At 35.2% G+C, this 24,481-nt stretch overlaps 1 protein-coding gene across 1 annotated transcript in view; it reads right to left on the bottom strand.

The window, feature by feature from the left end:
• Positions 1–24,481, bottom strand: part of LOC107666740 (disintegrin and metalloproteinase domain-containing protein 22-like) — a 66,529-nt gene that overhangs the window by 31,341 nt on the left and 10,707 nt on the right. The window contains exons 4-6 of the mRNA XM_016458173.1: positions 12,970–13,036; positions 8,681–8,763; positions 5,357–5,420 (exon numbers count right to left, since the gene is read on the bottom strand). Of these exons, the coding sequence (XP_016313659.1) occupies positions 5,357–5,420; positions 8,681–8,763; positions 12,970–13,036 (214 nt within the window). The remainder of the gene's footprint in view (positions 1–5,356; positions 5,421–8,680; positions 8,764–12,969; positions 13,037–24,481) is intronic.

Below are 24,481 nucleotides of genomic sequence, written 5' to 3'. Positions count from 1 at the left end.
CTCTTTTTTTTTTACTCCCTAATATCGGTATCGGTATTGGCCCCAAAAAACCCATATCGGTCGGGCTCTAGTTGCAATGCGAAAGCATTGTTTGGCCTTCTGAAAATGGATGAAATTAGGAATTAGTTGTAAAGATTTAGCAGTTTAAAATTTAATGAATCTTTAAAAATGAAATCAAATGAAATGTGAACAATTCCTTTCTTTTTGTTTTGGCAAACAGTGCTTTTAATGAGGTTTAATTTTTAAATTAAAACAAGGATGACAAATTCTGAAATTCCTAAAAAAAAAATAGTGTTTTGAAAAACTAATATTATTGTTACTAAGTACATTCTACTGTACAATAGTAATATATTTCTGTCATAATTTCTTCAATTTTCAAACCAAACAGGTTGTAGTTCAAACCTTTGAGTTTCTGCGTGTATGTGGCATTATTTTTTTTCGAGTGAAATGGTAAAACACTTGTTACGTGACACTCAGAGCAGCTCTGGAGATGAAGTTCATATGTAGTGTCCTATATAGTGAGACGGCAGATGCTGAAAATGAACATCACGCATGCTAGAGTATGTGTAGTAGACCAAACTGTGCCGCACATTCACTCAAGTATTTCATATTAAATAGCAGTTTTTTTTGTGATTTATATTCACTGACAATAGTCTATATTGCTTTTAGATTTATGCTTTGTAATAAGCCTTACATGAGCAACAAAACATGAATGAAACACTACACTGCATTCCACTCTCTTCTTTTAGTGCAAATGTTTTTATTGCGTTTTAACGGTGTCACACCAGAGAAGTCAGTGCAGTGTAACTCAGAGCATTTGAATTACATGCTGTAGTAGTATGTTTGTTTACTGTTACATAGTCACTTAATCCATTGCTAAAAAATGAGAGAAAAACACTGTCTTAAAAACAAATAGTTCCTATTACATTGCCTATGACATTTTGCACAAATCAATTTCATCTTGCCTGTTGCAAAATGTTAATTTTGTTAAAAGCTCTATTGCAAAATGTTAATTAATGTTTTTTTTAACATAATCAGTGAATAGACTACTAATATCTTGAGTGCTCTTTTTATTAAAGTGCAGTTTATTAAATGTCACTTGGTGTCTGAGTTGCTTTCTTCAGGGTAAGCATACCGGTAGAGTTAGGTATTTAAATTACTGGTCTTAAATGTTTTATCAAATTAAAATCAAATTGAAAACATTTAACTAATAATTATACTGCAAGCAAAGCAAGATAAATGTTGGTTGTAAATATAATTAAATTCTTAAATGGGTTAAGTCGTGGCCTAATGGTTAGAGAGTCGGACTCGTAACCCAAAGGTTGTGGGTTTGAGTCTTGGGGATAAATGCAGAGCACTAATTCCGAGTATGGATCACCATACTTGGCCACATGTCACGTCACTTCACTTACTCAAATCTGAAAAACTACATTTAAAAATTTTTCCAATATAATAAAACTTTTTTCCTGATATTTATTAATAAATTATTAGGTAAAGTATTTATTATATTGAACATTGTTAGCGCTCGATTATACTTTTGAATGAATCAATATAATTTTTTTATCTCTAGTTTTACTATTTGAGTAACCAATATTTTATTAATATTTTACCCAATATTTGTTTAGCTCTATGTATTTCAAGCTTAGTAGAGTACAATGTCGAAAGCTTAAAAACACTAACATCAAGCAAATATACTCAAATCGAATGAGAGCCATGTCTATTGAGTGCTTTTCATATGATACACAGAGAGGCTATGAAGAGCGCTTCAAATCAGCCACTCGGGAGGTTCCATTTTATTTCGGATGGCAGCTCACTAGGTTTTGGAACAGAGCCAGTCAGTCCCAAGATGTTTAACAAAAGCTGACCTGAAATATCAGACAACTCCAATATTCAACAATTACATCACTGCATCTGGCAGACACTTCTATCCACCGCGACTTACAGTGAATTTGAGATGTGTATTATTAGACATGTGTTTCCCTGGGAAATGACCTTGCCATTGCTAGCACCATGCTCTACCAGCTGAGCTACAGGAACACTACACATCCTGCGAGCACAATCCTGCATGCTTGCACTCGCTGCCAGGGGGGAATATCAGTGCGCTAGATAAGAAAGAAGAGGGAGACACAGATCTCGTTTCTATGGAGGCTGTTCCACTACACCCCCATATACTCACATATGAGAGGCGGCACTTTGTGAAGGATTAGCCGTATAACGCAGATGGCCTCTCAGATGAATTGTCTTAAAATAAGATGGGGTTTTCTGTATTGGAGCAGAGGAGGGTGTGTGTGTGTTCTCTTGGGGACTCATGAATAGAAAGCAGGTTGGGGGATGGCACACTTAAATTTTTTTGGAAAGTGTGTTAAGGATGTTGAGGGGGTGGGGTGCCTGCCGCACTTTCCAGAGACGGTCACTCACCCCCAACACTATCAGCCCACCCGACTGTCCACTGAGCGAAAGATAGAGGGAATGAGAGACATGGAGAGAGAAGTAAGAGATGTCTCTTCAAACACACGCATTCACATACAATAAAATGCAGAAAATGTTGACTGTAGTACAAAATGTTCATTTCCTGATCAAACTAGGACTGGCAACTGATTCAAAATTTGAATAATAGTAAAATAGTAATATAGTGAATTATTATTACAATTTAAAATAACTTAATTTTTTTAATATATTTCAAAATGTCATTTATTCCTATGTGGGCAAAGCAGAATTTTCAGCATCCATTGAATACTCCAGTATTCAGTGTCACATGATCCTTCAGAAATCATTTTAATATGCTGATTTGCTGCTCAAGAAACATTCATTATTATTAATGTTTAAAACAGTTGTGCTGCTTACAGTAATATTTATGAGAAAATCATGATACATTTTTTCAAGAATCTTTCATAAATAGTCAAATCAAATACGATGGCATTTTAGTGTTACGTAAAAAAAAACGAAGATTACCAGATTAAACTTGTAATATTTTGATTGTTTAAAACAGTTGTGCTGCTTACAGTAATATTTATGAGAAAATCATGATACATTTTTTCAAGAATCTTTCATAAATAGTCAAATCAAATACGATGGCATTTTAGTGTTACGTAAAAAACGAAGATTACAAGATTAAACTTGTAATATTTTGAGAAAAAAGTAAAAATTATGAGAATAACGTCGTAGCAATATGAGAATAAAGTCGAAATTATGAGAATAGTCTAAATATTTCGAGAATAAATTAAAAATATTTCGAGAATAAAGTCGAAATTAATAAATCGACTTAATTATCGTAATTTTGACTTTATTCTTGAAATATTTTAACTTTATTCTCAATTTTGAATTTATTCTCGAAATATTAAGACTTTATTCTCGAAATATTAAGACTTTATTCTCAAAATATTTAGACTTTATTTCGTATTGCTATGACTTTATTCTCGGAATTGTGACTTTTTTCTCAAAATATTACGGCTTTAATCTTATAATCTTAGATTTTTTTTTACGTTGCACTAAAATGACATTGTAATCAAAAGAACAGCATTTATTTTAAATATTGAAAATATTTTATCAAATAAATTAAATAATTATTCATTTTTTACAGTGCAATGTTTTAGAAAAGCTACACTATCTGTAATAGTAACTATATTCTTAGCTATTTGGCAAAGTGAAACATTTCAAAATTTATTTGACATTTTATCAAATAAATAATTATTCATTTTTTTACAGTGCAATATTTTAGAAAAGCTACACTATCTGTAATAGTAACTATATTCTTAACTATTTGGCAAAGTGAAACATTTCAAAATTTATTTGACATTTTATCAAATAAATTAATTATAAATTTTTTACAGTGCAATATTTTAGAAAAGCTACACTATCTGTAATAGTAGCTATATTCTTAGCTATTTGGCAAAGTGTTAAAATTATTTCCAGCAAAGCTGACATCAGTCAAAAAGAATAGTCATTTGTTTGATGTTGTTGTTTTTTTTCAGACTTCAGACTTCGTGGATACTGATAAATTGTGTGCAAAAATTCAGGACCTTGAATTAAGCAAGTAAAGATGGTCCACTTTGATTTCATTATGACTTCAGGTAGGTTGAGAGGCAGAGACCCTGCATGTACTGTGAGCTTTGTACAGCATCCAGCAGTGAGAGACGCTACAGAGGCCAAAGAGGGACACGTTTTCATGTCCCCCGCTGCAGTGCGAGGCGGATGACAGATGCATGTGCCATATGGTGAACAGGACGATACTGTCCCTCTGGTTTGTGACTGTGTCTGAATGAATCAGATCAGAGGACTGCCCTGTTGCTGAGGTCCCCAACACACAAGGTCACGGGGTTGATATGAAACATGACAAAACCATCAGCATAAAGACGATAAACCGAGTCATTTCTCAGGGTGCATGCGATGCTCATAAGACAAGCTGACGAAGCATTGCACAACAAAAGGGAGAAGAAGACGAGCATTCCACACATTACCAAAGAAGTATATATACACACACACACACACATAGTATATATACAGTGTATATATATTGCCACATTTTTATAAAAAATGTATAAGTGAGCTTATAAAATCTAAGCATAATTACAAATATGAACATTTAATATACTGTACATTTACATTTATGAAGATACATTTGTGTGTATTACGCTTAATTTCATTCATTATATCATTACATTAAAGCCATTTCTGATAGCATAAATACTCTGGGTTTATAATAAGTGTGTGTGACTGTACAGATAAATCAAAGCTGAGAGAAAAAAGGCAAACTGTGAATGGATCATAAACTCCCTCTTGTGTCACTGAACAGGTTTCACTCTCCCATTAATGAAAGAACTTCAACATCTCAGCCTTTCACCGCTGCTCTAAATGGCACAAATCTCTTCATTAGCATGTTCCTCTATGAATCACTTAATGAATCAGATCATCGTTCTGCGACTGAGAAATGATATTTTCCTCTGTAAAACCTCAGTGTCTCAGTGACACAGCTTTAGCTCGTCTTTCACGGATACACCCTCCTCGTTCTCTGCCAGTAGCAGATAATAGCTGTGCTTTTGCAGAGTCAGGTGTCTCTATCGACTGTGTGATGGGCTTATCAGTCAACATATGACCTGTCTGCACAGGAAAAACCCTGTTAAACTGCTCTGGATTGTTTCCTCGCCTCAAACAATCACTATCAAGTATACAGTTTCATCTACAGACACCTTAAAACCAAAGTAAAGATGCAGCAAGTATGCTATCGAAACTGTGGTAATACAATAGCCTACTTGTTTTTGCTTTAAAGCTAATAAACAACATGATGACAGACAGAAATCTTATAATACTGATATAGGTGATATTTGCTTTGTTTAATGCAGTGATCCACTATACTTACACTTGTAGTATTCTCTCCTCCTGGTTCGATCATGTATGTGTGGTTCCCATCAAAGAACATCCCACTAGAGAGAAAGAAAAAGAGAGAGATGGTGATGCATAACTAGTAAGTTAAACAGTTTAGTGATCATTATATTAAAAACTAATGTTATACAAAAACATACTAATTAAAGAGCATTTCGAACTGATGTTGAATGTTACTTACAATCACATTTAAATTGTAATTTTGCTGTTATTTTTTTAACTAAATCAATCCAAACATCAAGACCAACATTTTAAGAATTTAATATAACAATCATTTTAACTAGAAAAGCAAAGTTTGTCAACAAACTTTGAATGCTGGTTTGACAAAATTTTGATAAAGTTAAAAAGCATTAAAGTTTGGAGGTTTATATATGCCTTATGGAGAGATACTATGATGAATTGAAAGGTTGAAGTTCTTCAATTCAGAATTCTGCACAACTCTTGCTCGATACTGCAGTATACAGTATATACTGTATATTGCCTACTAATATAGAAAAACCATGCAATAAATAGTTGTATGCTACATTGTTACTCATAAACCTCATCATGTTGCATGATTAATTCAGTGTGGGGCGTCCAGTTATCATCTTGGAAAAGTGGTTACTATGCATTTTTTTACTGCAATTTAGTGCACGAATGTTTAGCATAGAGTAATGAGATTCATCCATCTAGATGTGTCAGTGCTGACTCTCCAAATGCAAGTAATTCTCACACTTGTTATGTACCAATATACTTGAGGAATAATGAGGCATAGTGGAGACTGCGTATGTGTGTGTGTTTCTGTGTGTGTCCAGACGTCTCTTTTAGCCTTGAGACATGCAGAGAGGATATCATTCTCTGCTCTGATGGAATTTATCTTTTAGATCTATCAGTCGGTGACTCTCAGAGAGCCTCCAGACGGTGCCGAGACACTCAAGGTGACTTCTGAAAGCATTAGGAGGATGATACAATGCCCTTTAGCCTGACTACATTCATAAATACAGAGCGCCCTCTCACACATGAATGAATCGTGAAAGAATTTTCAATGGGTAATGAGAAAATAAAAGTTCATCCAGACTACACTGATTTTTGAATCATTTAGGGAAAATGGACAGCTGGATAGAGAGAGAGATAGATATATAGATAGCGACGCTGCTTGCATCCGGTGTAGACATAATGTATCTTAAACCAACCCTAAGCCAAGTTTGTATAATAACAGAACAGGCGACATAACTACATCACTAATGGCTTTAGGTCAATGATCCGCAAGAGGTAAAATAGCTCTCAGTCGATGAGGGGTTTTAAAAGTGTCTGCTGGAGGCTGTCATCAGCAGCCCATGACTGTTTTCAGAGCGTAACGCTGTTTGTCTGACCCGTAATATGACATTAAGATAAAGCACCATAAACTGCAGTCTCAGCAGCACCACTCCCTCCCTCTCACACATATACACACTGTTCTCATCACACATAAGAGACAGTATCATTTCCTCTCAGTATTATCTCCTCTCTTAAATGTCACACTTTATATACTCATATTTACCACAGTTCAGTTTGGGGTTAGTAAGTTTTTCGTTATATTTTATTTAATTTTTTTTTACATCTTTTTAACAATAAATACATTTATAATGTTACAAAAGATTTCTATTACAAATAAATGCTGTTCTTTTACACTTCCTATTAATAAAATCATTAAAAAAAATGATTATGGTCTTTACATAAATATTAAGCAGCACAACTTTTTTCAATATTGATAATAATAAGATTTTTTTTTTGCAGAAAATCAGCATATTAGAATGATTTCTGAAGGATCATGTGACACTGCAGACTGGAGTAATGATGCTGAAAATTCAGATTTAAATCACAGGAATAAATTACACTGTAAAATATATTAAAATAGAAAATTTAAATTGTTATTTTAAATTGTAATAATATTTCACAATATAACTATTTTTACTGTATTTTTTATAAAATAAATGCAGCCTTGCCAGCATAAGAGACTTCTCAAGTTATTAAAAACTTAATAACCCCAAGCATCTGAGCAATAGTGCAATTTTTAATCATGAGATGTTTCCCTTTAAAACACGTTATACTATATTGTTTATTGCAAAGAACAAACCTATATTTAACAAATATACATGTTCTTTTATACTAAAGTGCATAATTAAAAATTATAATAACAAACAATTTAACATAGGTCAGTTCCAGTATTAATTTTCACTAATTTATTTTGGATTTATTATTTAATCATAGTTTTTGTCTGTTGATGAAAATATTCTTTCAATTTAGTCAATATTTTATCATTGTTTATTTGTTTTAATCGATTTTACTAAAATTACATCTATATTTATCTGATCAACTAAAATGAGTACACAAATATTTTATATTAATTAATTTAAACATATATCAACATTTAACCATTACCATGTGAACACTGTCCTGAAATAATAACTTTACAATGAGTACACTGTATTGTAATACAATATGTTGAATTATTTATTCTTTTGTCCTTTAGTGAATTCAAATAAACAACAACAGCAATTCATTTCGTCCTAAATATTGTGTGGATGTAATTCTTTTGAGGAGAAGATATTTAGGCTGTAAATGTTTGAGCGTGATGACTATGAATGTGAAGAGCCCTGCCGCTCTATTTCTGAGCTACATTTGACCTGACTCTGTGCATTCAGATACAGAGCGAGAGACAGAGAGAGAGAGATGGATCTGACCTGACTCCTTCTCTCACTAAAAATACAGACGGAAAGAAATGAGCTATCCCAGAGGGCCACGCAGAGAGGCGGTGTATGTGCGTAAGGCTCTATAGAGACTAACTCAATTCTCCTCAGGCACACGAGTGGCTCAGCAACACAGCTAGGTTTACTTCAGCTATGCAGAGAATACAGCAGGAAGCTAATAATACAAACATAAATCTTACAAACACAACAAATATTACATTTTCAGCTTGCAGCAGTGAACCAAAAGGCCAGACGTGATGCAATGAGTATTACAGCAACAGTACAAGGGAGAACGACAGAAACACACACATGCAGGCACAAAGAGCGCTGAGAGCATCAGTGTGTGATATGAGAGGAGGATAATAGCATGCTGTAATTATACAGCTCTATAATTGTTGAATGGGATAATCGCAGCTTTGGCCTGCTAACTTGTGTTTATTTATGAATGTGTCTTAGAAAGAGACAGACAGTTCTGTGGGCAACTGCAAGTAAACAGCATGCAGTCAAAACTAAAGCATGTCACGCTGCTTTTGTAAACCGGTGTGTGTTTGCGTGTTCATTCAGACATGCAGCACATCTATAGAGGGACTTACTGTAATCCATGGCAAGTTGAAAGCGCCACATATGACTTCGGAATATCACGTACTTTCCCATGGTAGTAACAGTGTTCTCCACCCTGCAGGGAGAAACAAGCAATAATTACAAACAGCACATATTGTTAATGGCTTTAAATGTGGCTAATTCAATCATAATTCAGTAGGAAAATTCAGAAGAACCATCCCTTTTATAATATTAGTTTTATTGTTTTGTTTTTAACCCAAGTGGTGCATAATGTGAAGCAGCTGTTGCCGGATTTGTTATTCATCCGTTATGCATAATCATCATTTTCTTCCATCAGTTTCCAAATAAAAAGTGAAAATAATCAAATGAGACAAGGTACATTTTATTTTAAGAGTTATAATTTAAAAAATTAACTATATATTGTTTTTTGTTGTTGTTGTTTTTACAACAGTTAGCTCCAGTGTTCCAAGAGCTACTAAATTAATAAAAGTAAATGTAAATTTGCAATAGTAGTGGGGATTTTTCAATTACTCTTTCTGTATGTTACATCGTTACGCCAGTAGGTGGCGACAAGTGACTATCATTATAAGTGAATCACCGACTCATTCTTTGAATTGATTCGTTCTCTAAGAGTGAGTCACGGGATCATTCATTAAACTGATTAGTTCATAAACGCTGATTCATTCAAGAATGAAAACACTGAGTCACTGAATCATTCATTCAACTGGATCATTCACAAACGCTGATTCATTCAGGAACTAAACGCCACTGTGTTACTCAAAGACACGCAATGGTTCTGTTGTGGCTTTGTTTGGCACTATTTTCTTTGGCAGTTAAAAGTAACTGGCATTATTGTGTCTAAGATGTACGTTGTTACTTAAAGGGATAGTGTGATGAGAGGGGCGGGGCCGAGAGCCGTGGGAACGGAGCGAGGCTGGTGGAGTAAATGCTAATGCACGACACCTGCGCCACTCACCGTTCTCATACATCTTGGATGCCCTGGGGGTAAGCAGATAAATATCAAATTTTCATGTTTGGGAGAAGTATCCCTTTAACATTAACTTATTGTATATTGAACTTGTATAAAAGCAATATAACTAATAAGGCCAAGATCATGAATCTTTGTATTTTATGTTGACATTAAATGTTTAAATTCTGAATGTGTGTGGGTCAACATTTATACTGGCCACTTTTGTTTGAACTGAAGTGATCAGAAGACTTGTAAGAGTATTCCTGAGTGTGTATGTTATTTATGAAATGTTTTAGTGTAAGTGCTCGACTGCCATTATGGCTGCAGGTTTTCTCTTCCTGCTTTTTCTCAGAGGACTAAAGCTGCAGCATTTACCAGCATATCAATTTCATTTCATCCCTCTCTCTTTCTCTCTCTCTGCACTGGATAAAAAGCTTCATATGCAGAGTTTTATCCATTCCTTTACTGCTCTCTTTCCTCTAGCTTGTTCTGGAGCACTTCTGCCTCTTTTTTTCACATGTAGCACTTTCTGTCCTCAAGAGTTCTCTGCTAATCAAGAGCTGAGGGCAGTCTCTACCACACACACAGAGACATTCCTGAAGAGTGCAGTTGTTGTAGAGACAACCCCTTTCAGACTAATGACCCAGCATGCATTAGTGCCTAGACTCACAGAGAGACAGGCTGTGTCCAAAATGTAAAAAATGCTGCTTTCTCATGTAGTATATACAGGTGCATCTCAATAAATAAACTACTTCAGTCTGTGTGCATTGAATTTATTTAATACATGAGTTTCACAATTTGAGTTGAATTACTGAAATAAATGAACTTTTCCACGACATTCTAATTTATTGAGATGCACCTGTAAAGGTAAAAGGTATGAAAGGATGTGAATTTGGGATCATCTTTAACATGAGAAGATGCCTGAAATTGTATAAAATAGATTGTCGTTCAAAATTTTGGGGGCATTAAGAAATGTATGCTTTTATTCAGCCAAGACACAATAAACTGATCTTTTTATTTATCAAAGAATCTTATAAAATGTATCACAGTATCCACAAAAATATTAAGCAGCAAAATCAGTTTCCAACACTGATAATAATAAGAAAAGTTTCTGTAAATTCAGCATTGCATCACAGGAATAAAATTACATTTTAAAATATATGAAAACATAAAACTGTTATTTTAAATTGCAATAATATTTCATAATATTTCTGTTTTTGCTGATCAAATAAATGTAGCGTTAGTGAGCATAAGAGACTTCTTTCAAAAAACATTTGAAAAAGTCTTACTGACCCCAAACATTTGAATGGTAGTCTGTTTATTATTTGTAGTTTTAAACACACTAGTATACATAAAAATTATCAATGGCATCATAAGTCAACAGCTATTTTCTCAAGATGATTTTTTATCACAGCTTCCAAAAACATACAGGAAACAAACGTTGTACATAGTTTCTCATCTAATTTTATAGAATATTTATTTGTATAAAATGTATTTTTATTTTCTATAAAAAAAATTAACTTGTGCAAACATTAGCAAAATGTGTTTTCTCAAACTTATTCATAGTCATATTTTATATTTAATTTAAAATATTGTTTTTCCTCCTATTTACATGTAGTGTTTCTTCAGCAGATGAAAATATATAACGTAAACTATATAAGGAATTATTTTTTTTCTTTGTAATAGATAAAAATTCTTTGAGACGTTTATATTCAAGAAACTCTAAAATACTAATGATAATCTTAAAATAATAAAACCTACTGTTCCCCTTTCCTTGTGATTTCCTTAATTATGATGTCAGCATGTATGTTTTAAAACCAATTAATAAAACCAATTATTTTTATGTTGTTGTGGTCAAACCCCTATAGATATGTGGTATCTCACAAAATAGCAAGATGTCTTCTTTTAGATCCACCAATAAGATATGGTCTCAGAGAAATATGCATGTAGGGCTTCTATAGATATGATAGTGTTTTTGTATGATTCATATAATTCCTTTGTATTTATTAAATCTGTAGTTAAACTAAGAGGTTATTCACCATTGTAGTGGGGAGATGAAGCTAAATATATCTGTGTTTCTGTTCTAGAATCCCTTCAGTGACTCTCTTTCTCTCGCTTCACCCTCTGCCTCTTCATCCATCTCTCTGTTATTCCCTCCTTTCTCACAGAACCCACCTCTCTATTTTTTTTCATTCATCCATAAAAGCAAAACAGCGCCTAAAGAGCCCTTGTAACCTTACATGCACAATATTTCCTCAGGCTTTATAGGCTGGGTTGTGGGCGTAAGGCCTCTGTGGATCTGAATGTCTTCACTGAAGCCTTCATGACAATCAAACTCAGATCAATAAAAAAACATAAAACATGTTAAACGTGCTGTATCAAAGTTAAATCATAGAATATGGGCCCTTTAGTTTCTAAAGTATAACAGAGAACCTGGGCACGTCCATTCCACTATGCATAATCTATATAAAATACACACCTTGATACAATGATGGGTGTCCAACATGCAGCACACAAATAGGACACTGTATCCCTGCTCCTGTGTGAGTGTGCGACAGGAACAATCTGCCACTGGGCTAAAACAAGCAAACACCTTCTGCTCTGGGTGTGATGTGTCCCATCTGAACACACACGTGCCTCAGTACGCTGACAGAATGAAGCTGAGAGTCCCAGAGTGGCTCAAAGACAGATCTGATCAAACTATAGTCACTGTCCCAGAGTGAAACACACAGTCATAGATTGGAACAAAGGGGGCCAAGGCATTTAAATGAATTATTCAGGTAAATGTTTACTGTAACATTGAAAAGAATTGGGACAACTTTTCTAAGTGGTAAAACCTCTGGTTAAGTGCTACCAACCTTATTTGTGTGGGAGTTTTTAAGCTCCAGAAAACAACATCCAATATCATAAGATCACCTAATGTTTTTTGGTTGTATCCACCTTATTCTTCAACGCGGAAGTAAGCCTATGGCCGAGACTTCCGGTTCATTAGCCGCTATAGGAAAATAACGAGAAGAATAACAACATGCAGTAAACAGTAAAACTGTTTGCACTACAAACCAGTGTGATCATAATTAAGATAATACATTAAATTAATAAGGCAAGACACACCAATTTGCAATATCAAGCAGCAAAACGAGCTGTTTTGTACAGCTAAAAATAGCTGGACGCGGATGACACTAGAAGCCAGTCCCATAAAAATTACAAATGGCTGCACCCACTCTTACGGCAAGAATAAGGTGGAGACATTTTTTCAAGTATTTTTGTGGATTAATCATGAGCTAAAGGTATAAGATATTTCTGGTCTAAAGCAGATATTTATTTGATATTGGAATGACAGTTTGTACTCACTTTGTTGACAACTGAATTCCCCTCCTCTGATATGTGCCTCTCAATGTAATTTGATGATAGAAGATCACTGCAAAAAAGAGCAAAAATACAGTTGGTAAAAAGTTTTACATTTTCACTAAAATTATTAATGAACTCATTAAATTCTATTCTACAATTTTGTTATTATTCTGAGACTTTTAAATAAAATATTTTAAATAAAAAAAATCACGTAAATAATTAAAGAGTACAGAAAAATTCTCGCGTTTCCTAAAGAAAATAGCAGTGCTTGCGAAGCATCAAAAGAATAAATGTGTCAGTTAAGATTTTAAGCTTTGGTTCAGACTGCTATGTAATGGCAGTAAATGCATTAGATGCAAGAGAGGAAAGGCCAAACAGATTTCAAACAGTATGTAAATACTATAATGATACGATTAGAATTTATGCAATACCTCAAATTTCATAAAGAGGTGGAAAGCTTACAAAAGCCAAAAACATGGTGTGCTGTATATATATTATAAGATGAAGCTTTAAAAAAAACTTGCTGAAAATTTCTGGAGAAATAGAAAATAAAGAAAAATAGACTGCCTGATGAATATCGGCACTGTAAATATGATTCATTATCCTCCCAAACACTTCACTCCTGGTGATCCTGGCATCACACATTTAATGAGCAGATCAAATCAACACTCATGTCACTCATACATTCTGCTTATCTAACAGAGGACTGAAATGGAACAGAATCTGGAATGGAATCTGTGTTCCAACACTAAGAGTCATGAGCACAGATAACCTGCGGAGAGATCCACGGCTGATTTCATACATCACAACTCACTAACACTAAGTTGTGTTCAAGGACACTTCAGTGTGTGGCAAAGTTGCGCTCAAGAAGTTGTTCACAAACTGGGGCGAGAGATTCACTGGAAGAGCACACTGTTCCCCTGGAGGAGGATACTGAGTGACTGCAGCATGTAAATAAAACCTATAGGAGCCAAATGATACAATTGCAATCATCACAAAATGGCAATGTAGCAAAAAACAGACTGAGCGCAGGAGGAGAGACGGGTGAAAGTGTCTCGCAGCAGGAGATCTGACTGTGAAATCAGTTACCGTGAGCTCATCGCTAGGACAATCACAGCATGACATCAAACCAGCCTTTAAAGACAGAAACACACATCTTCAACAGCAGGTGATTAGCAGGGTATTTATGGAGCTGCAGTGCTGTAATGGGCAATACAAACAAGTTTGCGTTTATAGATTCATTCTGTGGTAAATGCAAATGTACATCAAATAATTGTGACTGTGAGAACTAGAGGACTAACAGAGGACAGGACAAAACCAGCGGACAGAGAGAAAATGACAGTAGCAGAAGAAGATAAAGAGGGAGTGATAAAGTGGGATGTCAGAGGAAAGAAACATTGTGATTGATGATAAGAGCTGCCTTTGCACACTCACACACACACACAATCATATACAGTTGACACCCATCTTTGCACACTCACACACACACACACACACACACACACACAATCATATACAGTTGACACCCATCAAATCGGCCTTCCCTACCTTTATCAGACAATGGTGGATGAATTGAGAAAAATGTAAAATAAAATTAAATAAAAGTTTTATTGTTTTTTGTTATTTCACATATTTGAGACAAAATGGGTCATTATGTCACTCACAACATCATAAACAAGATAAGTCAGTCATTCTCTATGCTAAAGTGCATCTACCACTGTGTTTTTGTTTCTTATATTTTCATTTTGGTGACAATGCAATTAATATGTTACATATGTGTCATCAAATTAAGTTCAGGATAATAAATATTATAATAATTGTAACCTTTGTATGTATATGTGTATATATATTAGGGGTGTAATGGTACATGCAGGGCCTAAAACTAACTTTTTGCCACACCTGCCAATGGCCGGTGACATGATAAAATCTACCGGCCAAAATGTTTTTTTTACCGGCCATGAAACTTTTTGCAAAAGCAGGCTGTTATTACTACTACAATGACTAAACATATTTACAATGTCCTGCTGGTGCATTTTCCCTCAGTTTTCCCTATTAATTATAGCCATTCAACATTACAGTATAATTGAAAGCCATTATTTTTAACATTTAATAGACTCTGAAATATATAACAACTTTTAATTTAAGTGATTTTAAAACAATCTTCACATTAACTATATTATATATGCATAAACTATACATATTAATCTTTATTCAAGCTACAAAAGTTAATCAGCGACTAGAACAGTCTAATGATTTCTCTTTTTCTTTTGTTCTTTGATTTACATCAGTGACAGAATTCAGCAGGTTTCACTTTAAAATCAGCGCTGTCTCTTTAAAACCTGATGATCTCTTTAAAACTCTAATAAGACTACGTTTACAAGGTAACTCGCCAAAACCGCGCATTTTGACATAATTGTGTGTGTTTTCGTGCGTTGAAGCGCTACTGGTGAGCTGTCTGAAGCGGCTCGGTGTATGTGTATAGCAGAACGCGCAGCATTTCAAACTATACTTCACTGCACCGTTTAAGCGGCGTAACCCCAGGTATGTGTCGCCGCATTCTAAGGTTATGAAGAATAAAGAAAGGAAAAATTAATCTTCCGAAATGAAGCAGCAAAATCTTCTCAGGTAAAAGTTATTAGAACCGTGTCTAGGGACAAGCTGGCCATCGCACTGCTCTGACCTTATCAGTCCGTTTGTATCCTATTATTTGATTCGCTCTTGTCGCTTATGACAGAACAGCTAATCACGATGATCTTGTCTTCGGAAAATATTATTTTATTCGCTTATGTCAGAAACAGCTAATCTCTTTAAAAACTGGCTGTTGTTTTCACTTCATTGCATTGTTATAATTCGTGAAAGTTGTACCCGCCAACTGGTGACTGATACTGTTACATATACTCACCAACGCTGATTTTTACTCGCATTTGGCGCTTGGCGAGTGTTAATTTTAGGCCCTGGGTACACGTATTCGTACTGAAAAGTTTCAGTACGGGTCTTTCGGTTCGGTACGCATGTATACCGAACAAATACAGCATTGCTTTAACCACTGCACGAGTGGAACTTCATTGGAAACTTCCAGTTTTATATTTTGTTACTTTTAATAAGAAACAAAGTATCATCTTTCAAATATGTCCATTTTTTTCCAGGAAATTCATACAATAAAATGACGTTTTGACGCTCTTAGATGTGGCGTGACAATTTGCTGTATAAACGCCTCAGTTCAAACGGCAGCACGAAGCACAAGTGAGAGTGATAATCCCTTCCCCTAGTTTTAACACAAAATAAACATGAATGAATTTTACAATTTAGAAGTTAATTTGAAAACTGCATTATGTGCAATTAACATGTTTGCATACATTTTTTTTCAAGCTGAGTGTTGATTATTATATTTAAAAATAAATAGTAATTAAATTTAAGTTTGGGCTCTGTTGTTAATTTTAACCTTATGTAAAAGGGCTCCCTATAGTTCAGAGCATAAGCTGAGGTAGATTTTTATCCCTAAGAACTTTCAATTGTAATTGAATTTATTTAAATAAAAAAAAAATGTTCAGTAAACCACTGTTTAATAAAAAATGTAAAAATATGTATAGTTTTTTTCCCCCTCCTGTACCGAAACCATATGGAACCGTGACCTCAAACCGAGGTACGTATCGAATCGTCATGTTTGTGTGCCATTACAGCCCTAATATATGTGACCCTGGAGCACAAAACCAGTCTTAAGTCACACGGGTATATTTGTAGCAATAGCCAAAAATACATTGTATGGGTCAAAATTATAGATTTTTCTTTTATGCCAAAAATCATTAGGATATTAAGTAAAGATCATGTTCCATGAAGATATTTTGTAAATTTCCTGCCGTAAATATATCAAAACTTCATTTTTGATTAGTAATATGCATTGCTAAGGACTTAATTTGGACAACTTTAAAGGCGATTTTCTCAATATTTTGATTTTTTTGCACCCTCAGATTCCAGATATTCAAATAATTGTATCTCGGCCAAATATCGTCCTATCCTAACAAACCATACATCAATGGCAATGGAAAGCTTATTTATTCAGCTTTCAGATGATGTATAAATCTCAATTTTGAAAAAAATTGACACTTAAGACTGGTTTTATGGTCCAGGGTCACATATATGAAAAAATATATTTATTCAAATATTTATCATTTTTCCTTATATAACACTTTTTCAAGATATTCAAAATATATTTAATATTTTTTTCATGCAGGGCACCTTTGGGGATCTCAGTTGCCAATAGAATCAAATACCTGTCATGTGTTAGTACTGTCCCAGTCTAAGGTGGAAATCTGCAGTGTATTTTGCTTTGTGAAATGCGAAGGTAAAGGCTGATAACAGATTTCTGCTTTAATTGTTTTGGGATTTGAATTATTTATAAGGAAAGCCCCACAATTCCCCATCCCATTACAATCCATCCCTCTTCGCACACACCCTGCCCTACAAACATTTTAATATGGCGCTGTCACATGACTACAAAATGGCTCTCATTTCTCATGTAAAGCTTAATGGACTGGTCCATTGTATGAGACAGACAGACACAGAGAGAGCGAGACATGCTAATGAAAGAAGAGAGGGAAACCAGAGGAATAGAAATGAAAATGTTTACAGAAGAGAGAACAGATTGTGTGTGAAGTAGTGCTGTATTATCTGTGTGTGTGTGTGAGAGAGAGAGAGAGAGAGAGAGTGTGTGTGTGTGTGTGTGTGAGAGAGAGAGTATGTGTGTATAAGAAATCTCTGTCTGTTTTCTCTCACACACCGGAGGCCCCGACATGTGCGTCCGCTCACCGTTAACAGGCTGTCAGAGCGAGTCTCATTGCTGGGATGCTTTGAATCTATCACGTCTTAACTTAAGCGCAGTCGGGCACATTGTGTCCGCCAGCTCAAATCTGTGGGTTAAGGAGAGAGAGAAAGAGAGAGAGAGAGAGAGAGAGAGAGAGAGAGAGAGATAGAGGTGAAGAGGTTCTGTTACAGAGATTTTCTCTGTCCCAAAACCTAGTGAGCTGCCTACCTGGACAGCATTTTAAAGCATCATGCCATAATTATGCTGCTACAGTAATACTTCTGACCAACTTTTAAAGGGGTCATATGATGCTATTTTAAAGACAAATGATTCAGAATGCAGCGGTACGACTGGTCTTCAACGAGCCCAAAAGAGCCCATGTTACACCTCTCTTTATCTCCTTGCACTGGTTACCGGTTGCGGCTCGAATCAAGTTCAGTACATTGATGCTTGCATATAGAACAGCCACAGGCTCAGCACCCGCCTACTTCCACTCACTACTACGAATCTACATCCCCTCCAGAAGTCTGAGATCTGCTAGTGAGCGACGCCTCGTGGTACCATCACAGAGAGGCTCAAAATCACTTTCCAGAACATTCTCGTTCACCATTCCTGGCTGGTGGAACGATCTTCCCACTCCTATCCGGAATGCTGATTCTCTGACAATTTTCAAGATGACAGCTGAAAACTCATCTCTTTCGAAGCTACTTGACTTCATCATAAAAAAAAATAAAAAAAACATTTCTATCTCTTTACTTATTCCTTCTCTTTCTAGCTTGTACTTATTTGAACAATGTCTAGAAATTTGGTATTACAAGCACTTCCTGTATCTGTTTGCCTCTTTAAGAAGAATCGCTTTATGTATCCCCCAATTGTAAGTCGCTTTGGATAAAAGCGTCTGCAAAATGACTAAATGTAAATGTAAATGTAAATGTATGCTATAAAGATTTATGCTTATGTGTATTGTATGGTTAGCTTAGTAACATGCTAATGTCAACCTCTATTGTAACCACCTGAGCTTTTGTTATGCTCTGCCCCTTTGCTCACTAAGATAAACTTCACAGAATTTGAATGAAATTTCAGTGAAAGGCATCATTTTGAGTTCCTTCCTCAGCAAGGAAACATCAAATTGCTAAAAAGTTAAAGTAAAGACATTTATTGTTACAAAAGATTTCTCTTTCAAATAAACGTCTTTTCAATTTTCTGTTAATCAAAGAATCCTGAAAAAAATGTATAATTGCTTCCATAAAGATATTAAGCATCTGTAAGAAACTGTTTTCAACATTGATAATATTATAATGATTTCTAAATGATCATGTGACACTGAAGACTGGAGTAATGATGCAGAAAATTCAGCTTTGCCATCGCAGGAATAAATCGCACTGTAAAAAATGACCGTGAATTTAATGGTAAAAGACTGTAAAAATGCTACAGTAAAAACCTGTTAAATGGTTAACGATAAATTCCCCTACTATATACGGTGAAAAACTGTATTGGACATTACATGTATTGGACATAAATTTTACGGTAGTATACCGTTTTTGGAATTGAAAAAGACCGTATAATTTACAGTGAATAACTGTAAATTGACATTCCCAGAATTCCCTGCGTTACATTTCAAATGTGATGGTTTTTTGTTGAAGTTTTTTCTTATCAGTTTTGTATATTAGGGTTGTGTGTTACACCTAATGTTGTTAAATTAATGTTTATTGCATTATTTCAGTTTCATGTGTTACCATGATGGCGTTTATTGTTTGTGTGAATGACACTGTGCACCTTCTATATATGTTATTATTTAAAAGCTGCTTATGATGGGCTTTGGTTCATCATGTGACTTTCTCATCATCACCTGCATTTGGTGGTTATCAGTGTATTACAAAGGTACAAAACAGATTTCAGTACTTCAATAGGTTGGTATATTAACATTATATCAGTTAATGAAATTACGGTATTTAACTGTAAATTTAAGTTAAAACCGTAAAACCTAAAACGTTGCTACTGTATTTTTTACGGTAAAATTCCGGCAACCACAGCCGCCGTTTTTTTACCATAAATTTTACAGATTTTTTTTTACAGTGCACACATTAAAATATATGAAAATAAAAAACAGGTTTTTTTTAAATTGTAATCATATTTTACAATATTACAGTTTTTACTGTATTTTTGAGAAGATAATTCTTTCAAAAACATAAAAATTTATAAGACGAGTTTATGCTTTTTCTTCTGTCTCATGCATATGCACATATGCAGCACCTTTAGAGATTATGAGTGTGTAAATCTGGTTCTAGACCCTGGAGACCAGCAAAAGAACATCTCCCGTGAGGACAGGACACCATCCAGCACAGCTGGAGACCCCAATCTCTGATTTAATTAGCATTCAAACACATACAAGTTCACTTTTTAGATAGCACACTTAAAACAAGTGTAAACAAATGTTAGTAGTAGACGTAGTGTGTTGTTTCCACAATTTATATTCCATGGAAATATGGAGATTTGCTCAATTCTGATTCCTGCTGTGATTCATGTGTGTTTGAGATTAAGACAGTGACTCAAAATCCCTCATGCCTGTTCATGTAAAAAACAACTAAACAGAAGTGGAGTTTGCGGGTGTAAGGTATCTATAGAGTGTATTGAGATATTAAGACATCAACATCATGTTGTAGTATTGTGTGAAAGCATTTGTGAATGTGTGTGTGTGTGTGTGTGTGTGTGTGTGTGTGAAGTTTGGAAAAGCTGAAGTCAGTATTGTGAATGAGCTGAGCGCTTCAGCTCTTTTGTGCTTTTGCTGTCCAGGAGTTTTTAAACCTGCAGCTCTGCTCGTGTTCCCAAAGAGACAAAACTGCAGCCTCAGCAAACAAAAGACCTGTGAGCAGCCTTATCCACACACACATTCACAGCACCAACAAATAATCACTACAATTAAATTAAATGTGCACAATAGTAAGAATCAGCTAAATGTAACCATAAAACATGCATGAACACACACTTACACACAGGGGAAGGTCTTTATAATGTAAGAGATTTGGTGTATTTCACAGAGAGACCCTTCCCCCCATAAGAATACGTATTCTGAGGGGAGCAGGTGCAGTTGTTCTCATTGTGAACGTGTGTGTCTTTCACCAGCTCCTCCCACTGAGCTTGTTAATCTCAAATAATATGCTCGTTATTTACACCGATTTGCCTTCACAATCAAATCCCCCCAATAACTCACAATCTTAACACAATCTCTCACACACCAGGCTTCCCATACCGTTTGGTTTGGTCAGTGAATTTACATTTTATATATATATATATATATATATATATGTCTGTGTGTGTGTGTGTGTGTGCAAGGCTCAATCACCTAGGTGTAGCCAACAAATCAATAAAAAGGTGTTTTACATTACACAAACATTATTTAAACAACACAAAAGCATTTTCAGAAATTCCTTGAAGCGAAAGCAGAATATTGGCAGACTTTTAATGAACAGTACTTCTCAACACTGGCACAGTTTGGGTTTTGTTCTCACAGTTTCATTACACCATTAGTTAAGAAACCAAGAAACAACACAAGGAAGATCACTAAAAATAAATGTGCCACAACATGCTACAGCAGAACAAACCAGTTTGGCCTAATGATCAAATGTTGCATTTGCAACGTTGCAAGAGAAAAAAGTCAAAGAGAGGATAATATAGATGCATGCTAATTAGAAATGACTAATCACCTATGTAAAGGGAGTCTGTGTTTATGACAGACAGGTAAAGCAGAACGTCTTAAACCTGCTTTTGAAAATATCTTGCGTCACTTAACATGGGAGCACTTCTGAGACTTTGATGCCAGCTGTTCCATCTCTCTCGGATCTCTTTCCTCCTTCATCACACACCCACACAGACTCAAGGGTGCATGAAGGATGCTGGTTGGTCAGGCTTTCACTCTCCCTCCATCCAACAACTTATTCACTTTCTCTCTCTCTCTCTCTGCCTCTTTCTCATGTTTTGTCTAGCTTTCCTCTATTGCGCAGTTTCCTGAAAGATTGGTAAAATGGAGCTGAATAAATTATGGCATAATAAACTCAATATATAAAAGATAACATACAACAGATCAGGACACTGACATTCAAGACACTGAATAGATATTCTGTCAGGACCACTATCGTCAAAGATCATTGACAATTAGCATACAGTTTGGATTGGCGTACTTAGATAGGTGTCGTATTCCCATAGGTTGATGGGGATCAGCTGAGAGTCAGCTGATGCAAGCTTGACTAACGTGACCTGCCAGAACTAACGCTACGCTAGATTTACACAAAAATGGCTTTACAAGTAAATGTTGCTTTCTTTATATCTGGATACTGTTGTTCATCTAATTCAGCTTTTGTTTGCATGCGCATTTATTATACTGTGACACCAACACTTGTGAAGACTCCAGATGATATCAACCTTGCATCAACATCTAACACTGTCAAATAATATCCTTATATTGTAACATCATCCTTATACTGTAATCATTCACAAGTTGTTATTGCATGCTGTAATAACATGTCTGTTGTGTCTGCTTAACTGAATACATGACGTTAACTAACCACATATATTATAGCTGTATATTACTGTTATAGGGGCAATATACACTCATTTGTGGCTGATAACAGAATACTTCCTAATTGTAACACTGAAACAAGCATTTTCTGCTGCTTTGAAACAATATGTATTGTGAAAAGTGCAATTACTGTACAAATAAACTTGAACTGAATTGATGTTATCGTTTTTAAGGTCCAAGTGTACCTAAACAATGAATAAGTGTAGAGCCCTGTCATCAGTGTCTATTTTTTTAAATTGCAAAACTAGAATAAATATGTCAATTAACATAGGACAACAACAGAACCAGGCGGAGAAAAAAATATTTCCTGAAACCACAAAGAAAGGCACAGAAATAACACATAAACTAAGACACATAGTTTTAACAGTTTTAACACATTTTTTGATGTTTCGTTTTCTAAATGTCATAATTAAAGTCATGCGTAAAATAGTTACATTTGGGCATACTTGACGATAATTTACTTTAGTAATAAAATGATTACATGTCCTATATATTCTAAATTATGATCGCAATGGCATCGGTGTCTATTGTTGTTAATTATGTTGACCCACACCCTCACCCTAAAGTTGGAAAACAAGAACCGGTTGATGTCTAAAAGACTGAGCACCACAAAATAAAACAAAGACAAGAAACTGACATCTCATACATGCACACACACACCAAAAAACCCTCAGGTGCAAATTACATCAGAAATGAAACCAATGTGTGTGTCTGGAGGTGTCTTTGTACTCTTTCATGCATGTTGGACACAGTTGACATGATGATAAATGTTAATGGCAATGCATGAAGTGTATTCATCCGAGGTATATGTGTGTATGTGTGTGTGTTTTGTCTCTAAAAGAAGCCACTGTCATTTAAACTTGATTTATAATTACAAGTATGAAATTCAAAACAAAACCAATCCACACACAGCTCACTCAACAGCAATCAGACACACACCAGCGTCTCAGCAGACGTGTCCTGTCACAGGTTTGATCTGATGAGACGTCACGCATGTGCTGACTAGGTCAGACAGAAGCTCATAGTAGCAGATGGCAGATGACACTGGGATTCTTCTGCCCTGTGTTTTGCTGAGCTCAGACCCTGCATGGAGCATGTGGGTGTTGCTTACAGGGAAATTTTTAAATATTACTTCAGATTCATGTATAAAATAAACATTATAACATTATCCATTATAACTCTTGAGTCTCATAAATAAATATTTTAAATAATAAATATTTAAAGGGGTGGTTAATTGCGATTTCTCTTTTTTAACATTAGTTAGTGTGTAATGTTGCTGTTTGAGCATAATATCTGTAAAGTTACAACGCTGAATGTTCAATGCAAACGGAGATATCGTCTTTAAAATTAAGGCAGTTTAATGACTACAAAAACGGCTCGTAGGGACTAACCCAGATAAACCCCGCCCCCGGGAACATGCAACGAAGGGGGCGAGGCCATGTTGTGCTGCTTTAGAAAAGAGGAAGAGAAAACTAGGGGTGCACGTTAAAATCTATTCATATATGAATCGCGATTCTGTCTTCTAACGATTCTAATGGATTCACAAGTTTTAAAATCAATGTTCTAAAGCAGCGGTTCTTAATCCTGTTCCTCACGTCCCCTGTTCTGCACACGCTCTGCATCTCTCTCTCTCAGATCATCAGCTCAGTTCCAACAATGAACTGTTCCAAATATACACTTATTTTCACATAGCTATGAGAAGCGTTAAACATGGATGCTGTATTAAAGCTTTAAGCAGGATAAAACCGTATATTAAAAGCTAACAGAAGCAGTAGCATTTATAACAGCGTTAAAAAAACATACCATTGAGAGACGTGCTTGCACAGGTTCTGCGCGATCCTCTTCACTAATATCCTCTGCGTCTCAATCGGGCTCAAATTAATAAGCAATATTGACGACGTCATTGTTTACAATTCAACCGGAGCACATGCCGCAGAGGTGAGGGGCAGGATGTTAGACGTGTACTAGAGCCGATTTAGCCAATCACAACACACTGGACTAGCTAACCAATCTGAGCCCATCGCGTATTTCTGAGGGAGGGGCTTCATAAAAACAGGAAACTGATCAGCGCGTTTCTCAGAGAAGGGACAGAGCGGTGTGGAATAAAGGTAAATTATGTGAAAAATAATGCGTTTTTT

The sequence above is a fragment of the Sinocyclocheilus anshuiensis genome, unplaced genomic scaffold (assembly GCF_001515605.1).
Source record: "Sinocyclocheilus anshuiensis isolate Anshui unplaced genomic scaffold, SAMN03320099.WGS_v1.1 scaffold267, whole genome shotgun sequence".
Classification (NCBI taxonomy): domain Eukaryota; kingdom Metazoa; phylum Chordata; class Actinopteri; order Cypriniformes; family Cyprinidae; genus Sinocyclocheilus; species Sinocyclocheilus anshuiensis.
This window is presented reverse-complemented; position numbering and strand designations above follow the sequence as displayed.